A 14,373-nucleotide genomic window follows, 5' to 3' on the forward strand; every position below is an offset into this window, starting at 1 on the left:
TCCGCCTCCGGGGCGCAGACTCCTCCCCCTCACCGTCCCAATTGTATTCCCTGGAAGAGCAGCCGGAAAAGCCTCCGCCTGCTCAGACCGGGATAGGCGAGAAGCTGGTTTCTCCTCGCAGCCGGCTCCCTGAGCCTCAGGAACCACCGCGGCGCCCGGCACCACCTGGGACCAGCTCCAGGCGGGCGCGGCTTCAGCACCACGGACAGCGCCCCGCCCGCGGCCCTCCCTCCGGCGGCGCGCTCCAGCCGGTGTAGGCGAGGTAGCGAGCTATGCCCGCGGCATGGCCCGGCGCTGCGGCCCCGTGGCGCTGCTCCTTGGCTTCGGCCTCCTCCGGCTGTGCTCAGGTAAGGGAAAGACGGGCACTGGCCAGGTTCTCCTACCCCAGCCAGCGGCCCAAGACTCGGCGTGCTCTGACTCACCCCTGCTAGGCCGGAAGGTGGAAGAAGGGATTCCCTAGAGGTGGGAGAGTCTGCTGGGGGTTAGGGGAGAGCCCCCGGGACTGCAGAGAGCACCTGGGAGGCTGCACTGGGAAGGAGACAATACTCGAAGGAGTAAGTGAAGCAAAAAAGAGATGGAAACCTGGCCAGCGGTGGTAGGGGTGGTGCAGGCACAGAGAGCAAGGAGGCAGGGGATCTCCCCAGGTGTTCTGGGGTGGCAGGAGGGCCGGCTCTGAGGGCGCTAAGATGCCATCTGACTTTTTGTGAATCATTATCTCAAGAAAGGTACCTGGTCCAGCACCCCTCCCTGGGCTCCCCATCGGTTCCCATCCCCCACATTGGGCTCCAGATTCTCGTCACCCCACAGGGGCAGAGAAGGGGAGAGAAAGGAACGGACTTTTCAACCCTCTTGTAGGGTGGGACAGGAGACTTGGAAGGGAAGAAGCTCTGCCAGGCTGAGGACTAGGAAGGAACTCTGAGGGGATGGGAAGGGGTGTGTTCGTGCAGAGTTGCAGAGGGGGGTGCACTGTGGGGAGGGCAGGCACGAAAGGAATGCACAACCGAATGAGCTTTCCACACCTACAGGCCACCTCTGGGGGTGGGCTGCTGTGTGTGTGAAACTTGGGGCTAGATATATGCCTGACCCACAGCTTAGGCAGCCCAGCTATTCCACTCCAACTCAGTGCCTTTAGGGAGAGGGGAGGATGGCGTCGTGACCACAGTCACGTGTCATTATGTGAGGCACATAATGCCATTTGCACATGTAAATGGTGAACGGGAACAGTTATTTGTGTCCCACCACACATATGCTTCTCCTTCTCAATCAGCAGGAGAAAGGGCGTGTGTTGTGGGACACAAATAACTGGGACAAATAACTGTTCCCTTTCACCGCCCTGCAAAACCTCCCTTGACTCATAGGTATTTGCTGGGGAAACCATGGAAGCAGAAATCTCAAACTGCCCTCTGAGAATCTGGGGGAAGAGCTGGTCTCCACGGATCTTTGCAGAGTGGGTTCTTAGTCTCAAGGCATCTCTGTTGGGCTGTCTGGACTCCTTGGTCAGTGGTCTCAGAGAGGGGCTTTTCTACGAAGACATTAATCTGGGGCTTCCCTGGGGGTAATCTAAGCATTTTGCAGTATCCTTAGGGACATAGGCAGATACTGGTTGGGCCTGGATTGTTCCATTTGCCCGGGGAGAGTGGGATGTTGGATGGGTTCTCCTTGCCTGCTTGCTTACTTTCTTCCTGCCTTTCCCCTGCCCAGGGGTGTGGGGTACAGACACAGAGGAGCGGCTGGTGGAGCATCTCCTGGATCCTTCCCGCTACAACAAGCTTATCCGCCCAGCCACCAATGGCTCTGAGCTGGTCACAGTACAGCTCATGGTATCACTGGCCCAGCTCATCAGTGTGGTGAGTGGGGGTCCCAGACTCTCTGCCCAGCTACTGAAGTCAGCCCCACCAAAATGTGTTAATGCTGGTGTGCTTCCTCCTCTGGTGTTTCCAAGGCTTGGGGAGGTGTGAGAGGGACCCTGGGTGGTGGCAGTGAGCCCACAGGCTGAGGGGCCTTCTCGGCAGCCTCTCTTCCTCCCTGCAGCATGAGCGGGAGCAGATCATGACCACCAATGTCTGGCTGACCCAGGTAAGCATAAGTGCTCTCTTCTACCCACACCCCTGGCCTTCTGTCTCCTCCTTTTCCCCCATGTGCTTTTTTCTTTCTTAATCTCTCAAAAGAGGCAGAAAGGTATAGAGTTTGGAGTCCTAAATAATTGGATTTGAATCATGGCACTCACCAGCTTTGTGACTTTAAACATATTAAACTCTCCAAGATTCATTTTCTCATTTGTAAACGTAGATTCTAATACTGTACTTTGGCCTAGCTGTGCAAATTAAATGAGAAAGTACCGTATGAGCTACACTTGATGGGCAGAGAAGTCACTGTGGGGAAGAGGCTGGCTTTTAAAAGCTCCCTCAAGCCATATGGGCCCCCTCTAGTTCATTTCCTTAACCTTGAGCCCCTCCCAGGGCAGAAGTTGGTACTGCCTCCCTCTCTCATTTCCCAGGAGTGGGAAGATTATCGCCTCACCTGGAAACCTGAAGAGTTTGACAATATGAAGAAAGTTCGGCTCCCTTCCAAACACATCTGGCTCCCAGATGTGGTCCTGTACAACAAGTAGGAGCAATGGGAAGGTTGGGGGAGACGATTGGAGGGCTCAGGGAGGGAAGGGGTTATGGGGAAAATAAGAGAAATTAACTTATGCTGTGGGAGGGGAGGGACTTGTAATAGATATACAGTCACTACCTAGACAGACAGACCCAGACCAGTAAGGTACAGTGTGGACAGCCAAGGTGACCTGGGCAGTGACCAGCCCACTCCCAGCCAGTTAGGACTCCCAGTATGTATTTGATGATGTGGTAGGGATACAAACAAGTATTGACAGCCCCCAGTGCCTCAACTGATTCAGTAACAGGCTTTCCTGGAAGCCTGGGAAGGATCAAAGAACTTTAATGTCCCAGTTTCTCCTCCAGGTTCTATCCTGTCTCCTGCAATAATCCATCTCATCTCTAAGGTGCAAAGCCACCTTCCTCAACTGATGGGACCATGCCCTGTCCCCTTCCATTGCTTGGGGCTCCTCACACTGGCCTCCTGGCTCCCCCAACTTCTCCCCCCTCATGAAGATCAACCAGCTTATACAATATGTGACAAGTAGCAGACCTGTCCCCTCCATCCACCCACCACCCCCTTCTACCTGCGAGGTGTCACACAGGCCTTCTGACCAGGACACTTCTCCTAGTTACTAACCACCACCCCCCATATCCCCTTCTTGCTCAATTCCTGCTCCACCTCTCTATACTCCTGGAGGTTACTCTCAGACCTAGGTGTCCCTTCCCCATGTCTCCCTCTGGTTTTGCTGTCCTCCAACTAGGGGCTGGGTTGATGGGCTTAGGCCAGGGCTGACTGTGCCCATCCCTTGGCAGTGCTGACGGCATGTACGAGGTCTCCTTCTATTCCAATGCCGTGGTCTCCTATGACGGCAGCATCTTCTGGTTGCCGCCTGCCATCTACAAGAGCGCATGCAAGATTGAAGTAAAGCACTTCCCATTTGACCAGCAGAACTGCACCATGAAGTTCCGTTCGTGGACCTACGACCGCACGGAGATCGACCTGGTGCTGAAGAGTGACGTGGCCAGCCTGGACGACTTCACACCTAGTGGTGAGTGGGACATCGTGGCGCTGCCGGGCCGGCGCAATGAGAACCCCGACGACTCCACGTACGTGGACATCACGTATGACTTCATCATTCGCCGCAAGCCGCTCTTCTACACCATCAACCTCATCATCCCCTGTGTGCTCATCACCTCACTAGCCATCCTTGTCTTCTACCTGCCATCCGACTGCGGCGAGAAGATGACGTTGTGCATCTCAGTGCTGCTGGCGCTCACGGTCTTCCTGCTGCTCATCTCCAAGATCGTGCCTCCCACCTCCCTCGACGTGCCGCTCGTCGGCAAGTACCTCATGTTCACCATGGTGCTTGTCACCTTCTCCATCGTCACCAGCGTGTGTGTGCTCAACGTGCACCATCGCTCGCCCACCACGCACACCATGGCGCCCTGGGTGAAGGTTGTCTTCCTGGAGAAGCTGCCCGCGCTGCTCTTCATGCAGCAGCCACGCCACCATTGCGCCCGCCAGCACCTGCGCTTGCGGAGACGTCAGCGTGAGCGCGAGGGCGCCGGAGCCCTCCTCTTCCGCGAAGCCCCTGGGGCCGACTCCTGCACGTGCTTCGTCAACCGCGCGTCCGTGCAAGGCTTGGCTGGGGCCTTCGGGGCTGAGCCTGCACCGGTGGCGGGCCCGGGGCGCTCAGGGGAGCCGTGTGGCTGTGGCCTCCGGGAGGCGGTGGACGGCGTGCGCTTCATCGCAGACCACATGCGGAGCGAGGACGATGACCAGAGCGTGAGTGCCGCAGGCTGGGACCCCAGGCGTGAGATACAGGGTCTGCCAGGGCCCGGGTGTCTGGAAAGCAGCGGCGTTCTGTAGACATGCAGACCCAGTAGGAGTGCAGGAGAGGGAAATGTGAGTCAGGCCTGTGTTGCGGGTCTGGGCGCTGGCTAGGGCCCTTCTGGGTTGGCTTCCGGGAGATGGTGCGGCCTAAATTGGGGTTGGTGGATGACGACCTTGCTGCTTCCTGAGGGCTAGCACCCAGGGCAAAATCCCTGAGCTGGGCATCGTTATATGGGTAGGGAGGCCTGAAACATGAGGAGGCCCTTTAGGGTTGGCAGCCAGCCTGTGGCCGTGACCCCGAGAGTCCCTCACTGCTGCTTGCATGCCCACATCCAAGTTGTTAACCTGCAGTTCTTAGCACCAGTGGAGATGAGTCCTTTGTGCACCCCAGGGCAGGAGGGGGCAAAATTGAGGACAGTAGGAGTTGTGTGTATTGGGGGAGGGGTGGCGTTGGTGGCGGGGTTAGAGATTCCAGGAGCCTGCTTGTGGCGGAGAGGATGGAGTCCCAAATCAATATCCCTGCTCTTCTGAGTCCCAGGGGATGGCCTCCTGAAATATTTATGGAGATTGGGGTGGGTGAAGGAGAAGGCTCCTTGGCCCCTTCCCCAGGCTTTCTGCACACCCGGATTTTGACTTCTTCTACAGCCTTCCCTAAGAGCTTCCTTGAGACTGAACCAAGAGTTGAGGGGAGATATGATAGGTTGACATCCACCCCTGGCCCCCCGCACTTTGGGCAGGGGCCAGACCCACCCTGTGGTCAGTCTCTGGCTACCTGGCTGGTTCCAGGCTGAGACTCAGCTGTTGCCATGGTGACTGGGCAGGTTTCCTCTGGGACAGCTGCCATTTCGGCTGGGGGATGAGGAAGGGCATTGCGGTGTGGGCCTCAGAGATCTGTTTCCCTGGACAGCAGGAGATGGGTTGGAGCTGAAGCTTGGGCCAGGGAACATCTTACAATCTTGATGGAAGAAGAGGGAGGCAAACACTAGAGGAGATGGGGTGGGAACCTTAGAGCCAGCTGAGGCCAAGTGGAGATGCTGGGATTCAGGGACTCAGCAGGCTGCGGTCACCGCCTCCACCTCTCCTGCTGCAGTCACGCATGTATTGTGCATTTATTGAGCTAGGTGCTGAGGATGCGGTGACCTACTTGGATGCTTCACAGGCACCTCAAACTCAACATGCTCAAAACCGAGTATTTGGTCTACATCCTAACCACCAACTTGCTCCTCCACCAGTTTTTAGTACACGGCATCACCATTCACTCCATGGCTCAGACCGAAAACTTGGAGTGATCCTTGACCCTGTCCTTTCTCACCTCCCTCTCTGTCCAAGTCATCAGAAGTCTTGTCCTGTCACAACCCCAAAGTAATTCTCAGCTTCATCCACTTTTCAGCATCTCCATGCTAACACCCTGATTCTAGGACATCATCAGCTCTTGCCTGGTCTAGGGCAAGAGTCTCCTAATAGTCTCCCTGTTTTAGTTCCTGTGCTCCTGCATCCAAACAATGTCGCCCTCTCAGCTCATGCCTTTCCCTCCTTGCCCAGGTCACTGGTCACTGACTTATCTTTTGTTTGTTTATTTATTTATTTATTTATTTATTTATTTAATTGATATGACGTTTCGCTTTTATTGCCCAGGCTGGAGTGCAATGGTATGACCTCGGCTCACTGCGACCTCTGCCTCCTGGGTTCAAGCGATTCTCCTGCCTCAGCCTCCAGAGTAGCTGAGATTACAGGTTCCCGCCACCATGCCCAGCTAATTTTTTTTGTATTTTTAGTAGAGATGGGTTTTACCATGTTGGTCAGGCTGGTCTCGAACCCCTGACCTCAGGTGATCCACCTGCCTCAGCCTCCCAAAGTGGAGGGATTACAGGCATGAGCCACTGCGCCCGGCCTGGCTTATCTTGTCTTAAGCAAACCAAGCTCTTTTGTGGCCTCAGGACCTTTGCATGCATCGGTCCCTCTGCCTGAGATGCCCTGATTTTTCTTTTAAAAAATCATTACAATTATTAACTTTCACTCTACTATTTGAGAGTAAATTGTAGACACTGTGACCCTTTATCCCAAATAATTCAGTGTGTTTCTCCTAAGAACAGGGACACTGTCTTGCATAACCCAGGTTCGGTCATCAACTTCTGGAAATTTAGCATTGATATCTTTATCTCATATAAATTCCACATTTAAATTTTCCCAATTGTCCCAGTGATGTCCTTTGTAGCATCACCCCCCACCCTTGTCCTAATCCAGGGTCTCAAATTACATTTAGTTGTTGTGTCTCTAGTTTCCTTGAATCTGGAACAGTTCCTCACCTTTGTCTTTCATGGCATAAACGTTTTTAAAGGGTCCAGGCAGGCTGAATGTCCCTCCGTTTGGGTTTGTCTGATTGTTTCTTTATTCGACTTTTTCCTCATGCAGCTGGTTCTCTCTCACTCATCAGACCTTGGTTTAAATCTCACCTCCTCAAAAAGGCATTCCCAGACCACACTCTAAATGATACCTCCTCCTCTTCTTCATCTCAGTCCTTTGTTTGCCAGTGTGGAATTTTTAAATTTGTGCTTATTTTTGCTCCACCTCCCTCAGTAGACTGGAAACCACTGGATGCGTTTCTGTTGTTCATTCGCATCCCCAGTGTGTAGCATGGTGCCAGGTATATAACAGGCACAGTTGCCACTCGAATGAGTTCTTCAGCTGCTGACTAAATAAAGATGTTCAGTGGCTGTCTCCCCACCCCGAGCTGGCCGGGCTCCAGATGAACACGTGCACAAAGGCCCAGACTCAGGCAGGAATGGAGCAGCTCTGAGGAGACGCTGGCCCTTTGTGCAAGCCTTGTGACTGGCTCTCAAACTCACAGACAGGATTACCTTTTTGACTGATTTGTTCACATCTAGGACCTGGTCCTCACCCTCTGGGGACTGTGGTGTGGTTGGATGGGGCTCAATGTGTGATCGTAAAAGGAGCCAGGCCGGCTGAGGCAGCCATTTATTCACTAAAGCATCAGCCATTTACTCAACACTCTGTTCCAGATGCTGAGATGACAAAGATGAATCAGGGTCCTTGTTGTTTGGGGACTTGTAGCTTAGTAGGGGGACAGGCATGCAAATTGAAACAATACAGTACAGTAAATATACTGTGATGGAGACATGTACACAGTGCAGAGGGAACCCAGAGCAGCCAATAGTTCATGCTGATCTGGGGGTCGAGGCAGCCTTCAGAGAAGGTGATGTTTGATTTGGGCTTTGAAGGATATGTAGGAGGATACCAGGTAGAGAAAGGGAGCTCAGGATTTCCAGACATAAACGAAACCCAAAGACACAGAGACCTGGGAGGACACACTGGGGTTTGGTAGGGCTATGTTATGCGGTGGGAGAAGGAGGAGATAGGCTCATATTTGTCATGGGTGGGTCTTGATTCCAGACTTGGGAGTTTGCATGGGCCCTGAAGGCCGTGGGGCCACTGGAGGCTTTTACTAAGATCAGAGCCATGCTTCAGCAAGGTCATTCTGGGATCACGGCAGGAGAGGAGTGGGGTGTGTGTCTGCGTGGTGGGACCCGTTTATACATGTTTGCCTCCCATCCTGCATCACGTGACCTGGGCCTCCTCCGTCTCCTCCATCCAGGTGAGTGAGGACTGGAAGTACGTCGCCATGGTGATCGACCGCCTCTTCCTCTGGATCTTTGTCTTTGTTTGTGTCTTTGGCACCATTGGCATGTTCCTGCAGCCTCTCTTCCAGAACTACACCACCACCACCTTCCTCCACTCAGACCACTCAGCCCCCAGCTCCAAGTGAGGCCCTTCCTCTTCTCCATGCTCCTTCACCCCGCCACCCTCTGCTGCACAGTAGTGTTGGGTGGAGGACGGACGAGTGAGCTATCAAGAAGAGGGGTGCCGCCCCCACAGATCTATCCTTTTGCTTCATCTGGAGCCCCTCCTCCCTCACACCTCCATCCACACACAGCAGCTCCAACCTGGAGGCTGGACCAGCTGCTTTCTGTTTTGGCTGCTCTCCTCCTCTTGTACCAGCCCAGGCAATAGTGTTGATGAGGGAGCAAGGCTGCTGAGAAGTGGAAGACAGGGATAGCAGAGCCATCTACCTTGAGGAGAGAGTGATGGGCAAGGGGCCAGGATCGTCTGCTGCCTCCAAGTCATGGGAGAAGAGGAGTATAGGACAAGGGGTGGAAGGGCAGGAGCTCAGACCGCACCAGGCTGGCCTGACACAATGGTAGCTCTGAAGGGAGGGGAAGAGGAGAGAGGCCTGGGTGTGACCTGAAACCTGCCACTACTTGAGTGGACAGCAGCTGGACTGGGTGGGCCCCATAGTGGTCAGCTGTTCCTGCCCAGTAGGTTTAGCCTGGCCCCACTGTCACAGACCCCTGGGGGAGGCTTCCAGATCAGTCCCACAGCCCCTTGCTTCTAAGGGGTCCAGATACCTGCCCCAGATCCTCTTTCCCCACTGAAGAATTCTACGCCCTCTGGACTTCCCTCTCCTTCCTTCCTTTTTCAGGCTCAAGGTGTGGTGGGCAAGGCTGAGTATTAGGGGAGCTTCTAAGTTCTGAATCTTTGGGTGACCTGCTTGGAGTCTGAGGTCCAAATACTTGAACTCTGTGAGAAGTCTAAGTTCATGGGCTTTTGGAACTGGAAGAACTTTGTACAGCCATGGATTCCAACATGAGCCATGTTGCAGATGAAGAAACTGACCCACACGGTGATTCAAGCCCAGGTGGGTCTCTGACTCTTCCTCCCTGCCCTGAGATCCATCTGTCGAGTGCCCTGTTTTTTCCCCACTTTGAACTGACTGGTTACTCGAAGGAAGTGAACTAAGGATGTTAGCTTTAAGCCAGCCCAGCCTCTTTGCCCACAGCAGAACTGAGGTGAATAGCTGGAACTCTGCTACATCCGTGCTGCTCCAGTCTCTTCTGCTCGTGGCTCCATCCTTCTGGCTGTTACTCTTCCTCTTCCCCCTCCCAACCAAACCTGAGCAGCTTTGAAGCAGGACTCGGGAAGGACAGGGCTGCTGCTGCCAGTGACACCTCAGAAAGCATAGCCTTGGCTTCCTGTCCCTGGAAGCTATACCCTGACTCTGCTCCCAGAGGCCGGCTGGAGGCCACCTGGCTGGGTAGCCCAGGGAACAGACTTCTTAAGGGATCTCCTGCTTGCTTGTGTTCCCAGCCTGGGCTCAATGCTGGGTCAGCAGATGGTGGGTTACAGAGGGGTCAGCCTGCCAAATGCACCTGAGGGACCTGACCTAAGTCATTTTGTCCCTAGAGCCCAGCTGGGACTCCTGCTTCTCTAGGCAGGGCAGAGGAGGGAGGAGACACAGCACAGGAATAGAGCATGGGGCAGTGACCCCAGAGTCTGGATTCAAGTCCCAGCCCTGCTAATAACTCATGTGAGCCAGCTCGAGCAAGTCCCTTCACCTTGCTAGAGCTCAGCTTCCTGGCCTATAAAATGTGGGTGGTAATGCCCTCTTCCTGGGGTTGCTGTGAGGATGAGGCAGTGCTTGTGAAAAAGCCTAGTGCTGTACCTGGCACAGAGTAGATGCTTCATGAATGTTGAGTCCGAGAGGCAACTGGAGCTGGTGAGAATGGGGTCCCGACTGTCATGCCAGCCTCCCTCCCAGGCCCACTCTTCCCCCATCTCTTCCCTGAGGAAACCAAGTCTCCCTTATCAGGAAGAGCTGGGGGAGCTGGGAGGAACATTACAGGAACACCAGAGGGAGTCTAGCAGGTGGGCGGGCTTCTCTCTGGAGCCCCCTTAGCAGTTTCATTCCATTCCTGGGCTGAACCCTTGCTCTGCCCCTACCTCCCTTCTGGGGCAGGTGTGTGCTCAGGGACCCTGGGCTCTAGTCCTGGACTGGCTGTGCAGCGCCTCCTGACACAGGTGAGTGCTCAGGGCCCTCAGGCTCCAGTCCTCTACTGGCTGTGGAAGCACATCACTGGGACAGGAAGCCAGTGGCTGCAGGAGACAGGCCTTAGCACATCTCCTCGTCTGTCAGGAGGGGCTCACGGACACCTTTTCTTGGTAGCAAGGAGAGTGTCTCTGCACTATGGAAACTTCCCCTCTTCTAGAGCAGATTGGGAGCTGCCTTTTTTATGCCTGAACGCTCCTCAAACTCATGGTCCTGGGGAAGGCGTCTTGGAACCAGAAGCAGCAACAGGACAGGAGCCTCCCTCTGAAGGGTAGGATGCCGGCCTGAGGCCCTCCCTCTTGGCTCTCCCAGGGCCTGGGCTAGCCGGAGGCCCCAGCAGCTGCTGCTGTGGCCGTGCTTACTTTTAGTATTTCCCATATGTGGCTGTTGTCCAAGTTAAGTCACCAGATGGTGCTAGAGGGGATGGCAGAGAGCAGCTTATCCAGCTCCTCTCCATGACCCGGTTAACACACAAGGAAACAGAGGCCTAGAGGTTGTCTACTGTTTGACCTCTTATAAGAGCCAGCCGTGCTGCATCTACAAAATGAAGAAGGCAGAGCTAGCTGAGGTCTTCAGCAAGGAAGAAAGGGGTCAGTGTATATGAGAGGGTTACCTGGGCAGTGTCATTCTCTCCATCTCTGTATGCAGCCCTTTGGGGACCATCACAATAAGGAAGAGGTGAGGGCAGAGGTGGAGGCTCCACTGCCCAGGCAGGGTGTTACCATGTGGTGGGACGGAGTGTGAACCCTCAAGTGCACTGGGAAGCTTTGGGGAACCACAGTCTCTTCCACTCTTGGATCCTGTGTCCTCTTCTCTTGATGTCAGGGAAGCCCCTATGCCTCCTTCCCGTGGTGGGGCTATCTCTGCAGAGAATCAGGTGCCCAAGCTGGGCAAGGACTGGAGGAAGCTCCAGATCCGGAGGAGGCAGAGACTGGATGGAGACCTGGAGCAAGGGTTTGGGAGGGGAAGTGAGGAAACAGGTTGAGATGATCTCCATCAGAGCTGGCAAGGCCGCAGGTGATCTGAGAACTATTTTTGTCTAAAAAGAAGGCGCGCACAGGCTCTCTGCTTTTGACAGGTGGCGTTGCAGTGGGAGGAAGGCAGCTTCCTGGCAGTGAGGTAGAAATACTGTAACAGCTGGTACCAAGTTACTGAAAATTTAAAAGCAAACAAGACACAGCAGCCCCCAGGTGGTGTGTTCTGCTGAGGAAGGCTATGGCAGAGGAAGAGCAAGACCATTTCCCCCTCAGGGAGGGCTCTTTGGGTGGTTTGGAGACCCTGGGCTGTTTGTATCCCAGTATTAGCTCCCATTACTAAGGGTCTGCTCTGCGCCAGGTCCTCAGCGTGTGCTGTCTTTATTCCTCACAATCCTGTGGGAAGGGGCCTCCACCTACATAACAGAAATGCGGCTAAGAGAGACTAAGTGACAGCTAGTGAGTAGTGCTGGGCCTGAACCCCAAGTGCCAGGCCTGAACCCCAAAGTTCATACTCTTGCTGTAGCCGCTGAGGCAGGCAGAAGAGCTCCTCGGGAGGAAAGTGAGGGGCATTCAGGGCCTTCTCTGAATCACTCTCCAAGCCAGAGTAGACCCCCGGTTCCAGTTGTCCTCCTCTGTTTCTGGGCAGGGACAGGCAGGTGTCATAGCATCCCTCCCGGCCCAACCAGTGCTGGCCAGACTCCCATTCACCGACCTTGACTAGACAGAGAACAGCCACCTTTTAGTATTCACCCCAACAGGTCGAGACGGTCAGTGTGATGGCCATGCGGTTCCTAAGGGACCATAGGTCTAGGAATTATTAGGACACTCACTCAGCCACCCTCGATGCCATCTGCCCCACACTGCCATTCATCTCCCCCATCTGCACTCCTGGAGTATTGGCACTGGTCTAGCCCACTCCAGGTCAGACTCATTAGGAACTCAAGATTCTCGTAAAGAAAGTTGTTTCCAAATTTGTCTTGTCACTCTATTTGGGGGTTGGGAGAGAGCCCGCGGGGGCCAGTGTTGGCCAATACAGGAAAAAGGGAGAATGCTAGAGAAACTGGACTCATGAGAGGTTAAATACATCACAAGAATCCAAAGAAAAGGTGACTGGTGACAGTCTGCTGAATCACTGTGATTTGTTGCTTTACAAATTCACTCATCAGATGTAAAAGAAATGGCCAAACGACTGGGCCTGGAGTAGGCAGAGTCCAGAAAAGGCCTCCGGGAGTCCTTTGTAAAGGACTGGATGGAGGCGAGGACCACTCTCCTGGAGGTGGGGATGGCTGGGGTTTCCTCTCACAGTCCCTGTGCTCTGGGAAGTTAAGGCTGCAGGTTGCATAAGACCAGACCTGCAGACCTGGGCCTACATCCTGGAAACAGTATGAAATTGTGAGTCCCCTCAATGAAATGCAGGGTGGACAGCAACTGAAATGAGCTGAAGAAACTCCCTCTTGGGCTCCCACAGGGCAGCCCTACTTCCCAGCCCACTCAGGGAGCGCTGTGGGAGGACAGTGTTGTTCCCTCTGGAGACAAAGTGGCTGGGCACTTGCCTCAGGCTTTAAGGAAACTGTCCACTTTCTAAAAGACCTGGCACTACATTTCCCTCCATGTGGAACAGGAGCAGTCTGAGAACAGAGAGGACAGAGGCACTCGAGGTTCCTGGTACATCATAGCAGGCGGAGACAACGGCCTTCACTGTCCTTCAATTTAAAACTGTTGGCCAGGTGCGGTGGCTCACGCCTGTAATCCCAGCACTTTGGGAGGCTGAGGCAGGTGGATTACCTGAGGTCAGGAGTTTGAGACTGGCCTGGCCAACATGGTATACAAAACATTAGCTGTGTGTGGTGGCGGCACATGCCTGTAATCCCAGCTACTTGGGAGGCTGAGGCAGAATTGCTTTAACCCAGGCAGAGGTTGCAGTGAGCCAAGATCACACCATTGCACTCCAGCCTGGGCAATGAAAGCGAAACTTCGTCTTAAACAAAACAAAACAAAAAACCAACTGTTCAGCTCACCCAGCAATGTAATCTCAGTAGACGATGAAGAACCCCTGTGGTGGTGTGACGTTCTGGTCCTCAAGAAATATGCCCACAAACAACATGTCACTGGCCCTTCTAGCCTCAGTTGTTCCTTCTGTGTAATGGATGAGGCAGGTTTCATTGGGATTTAGCCTGTTAGGTACTTTAGATCCTCTGGTATGGTATTTTTAAAAGGTCCAGGATGAGTCTTCTAGAAATTCTGATGTAAGTTACATGTGAAAAAAGGTACATTCTCTCTGAAATTCAAGATGGAGAGATAATTTGGATGTCATCTATGATGTAAAAACAAAATGGTCTATCTCCTAAAACTACAGCCAAGCCTGTCCTGGTCCTGGCTGCAACTTTACTCCAAATATGGACATTCCTGGAAGTCAAACAGCTGGTAGTAGTGGGGTTTGGAGGTAAAAACACCCCTGAAGGAGAGCTGGAATTATGTTAACAGGTGATTCTCTCTCAAGGGGTTTTCCTGCTCTGGGTCTTGAAATCTTGCATCTCAAGTCCCGTGGGACACGGTATTTAATAGTGGGCTCTGACTGGGTGCGGTGGCTCACGCCTGTAATCCCAGCACTTTGGGAGGCCGAGCTGGGCAGATCATGAGGTCAGGAGATCGAGACCATCCTGGCTAACAGGGAAACCCTGTCTCTACTAAAAATACAAAAAATTTTTTAGCTGGGCGTGGGGGCGGGCGCCTGTAGTTCCAGCTACTCGGGAGGCTGAGGCAGGAGAATGGCATGAACCGGGGAGGCGGAGTTTGCAGTGAGCCGAGATCCTGCCACTGCACTCCAGTCTGGACGACAGAGCAATACTCCATCTCTAAATAACTAAATAAATAGTGGGCTCTGCTGGGGAAGGGCCCTGCTGGGGAAGTTAATCAAAAGGTGCCTGATGAACCCCACCCCACCCAGACGCAAACTTATCCACAAAGGGAGGTTCTTTGAAACTGCTCCTTTCCAAAGGTTGAGGGACAGCCCTGTCCCCAACAGGTTCATGTCAGATGCCACTGGTGCTGTTATCAGAA

General features: G+C 53.8%; 1 protein-coding gene and 1 long non-coding RNA gene across 4 annotated transcripts; one reads left to right on the plus strand and one right to left on the minus strand.

Moving 5' to 3' along the window:
• The first annotated feature begins 19 nt into the window (after window positions 1-19).
• Window positions 20-10,341, plus strand: CHRNB2 (cholinergic receptor nicotinic beta 2 subunit). 3 transcript variants are annotated; one of them, XM_003892724.3, is made up of 6 exons: window positions 20-347; window positions 1,702-1,847; window positions 2,032-2,076; window positions 2,498-2,607; window positions 3,414-4,386; window positions 8,048-10,341. In XM_003892724.3, the coding sequence occupies exons 1-6, from the start codon at window positions 284-286 to the stop codon at window positions 8,216-8,218; spliced, it is 1,509 nt and encodes a 502-aa protein (XP_003892773.1). In that variant the 5' UTR covers window positions 20-283; the 3' UTR covers window positions 8,219-10,341. The 3 variants fall into 3 exon arrangements, with proteins under 3 accessions (XP_003892773.1, XP_009180522.1, XP_009180530.1); XM_009182258.3 differs by having other exon boundaries at window positions 32-347; window positions 2,013-2,076; XM_009182266.3 differs by lacking the exon at window positions 2,032-2,076 and having other exon boundaries at window positions 32-347.
• A 487-nt stretch (window positions 10,342-10,828) lies between these two features.
• LOC116269748 lies at window positions 10,829-13,987 on the minus strand. The gene is made up of 2 exons (XR_004177494.1): window positions 13,332-13,987; window positions 10,829-11,279 (listed from the first exon to the last, which is right to left on the minus strand). It is a non-coding gene; the product is annotated as an uncharacterized LOC116269748 (long non-coding RNA).
• Window positions 13,988-14,373: the final 386 nt, after the last annotated feature.

The sequence above is a fragment of the Papio anubis genome, chromosome 1 (assembly GCF_008728515.1).
Source record: "Papio anubis isolate 15944 chromosome 1, Panubis1.0, whole genome shotgun sequence".
Classification (NCBI taxonomy): Eukaryota; Metazoa; Chordata; class Mammalia; order Primates; family Cercopithecidae; genus Papio; species Papio anubis.

Bases quoted from the DNA above. Each gene is read 5' to 3' on its own strand.
- CHRNB2 (XM_009182258.3), top strand. From the start codon at position 273: ATGCCCGCGGCATGGCCCGGCGCTGCGGCCCCGTGGCGCTGCTCCTTG. The intron at 2,608-3,413 runs GTAGGAGCAATG...ATCCCTTGGCAG, and splicing joins GATGTGGTCCTGTACAACAA to TGCTGACGGCATGTACGAGG. The intron at 4,387-8,047 runs GTGAGTGCCGCA...TCCTCCATCCAG, and splicing joins GCGAGGACGATGACCAGAGC to GTGAGTGAGGACTGGAAGTA.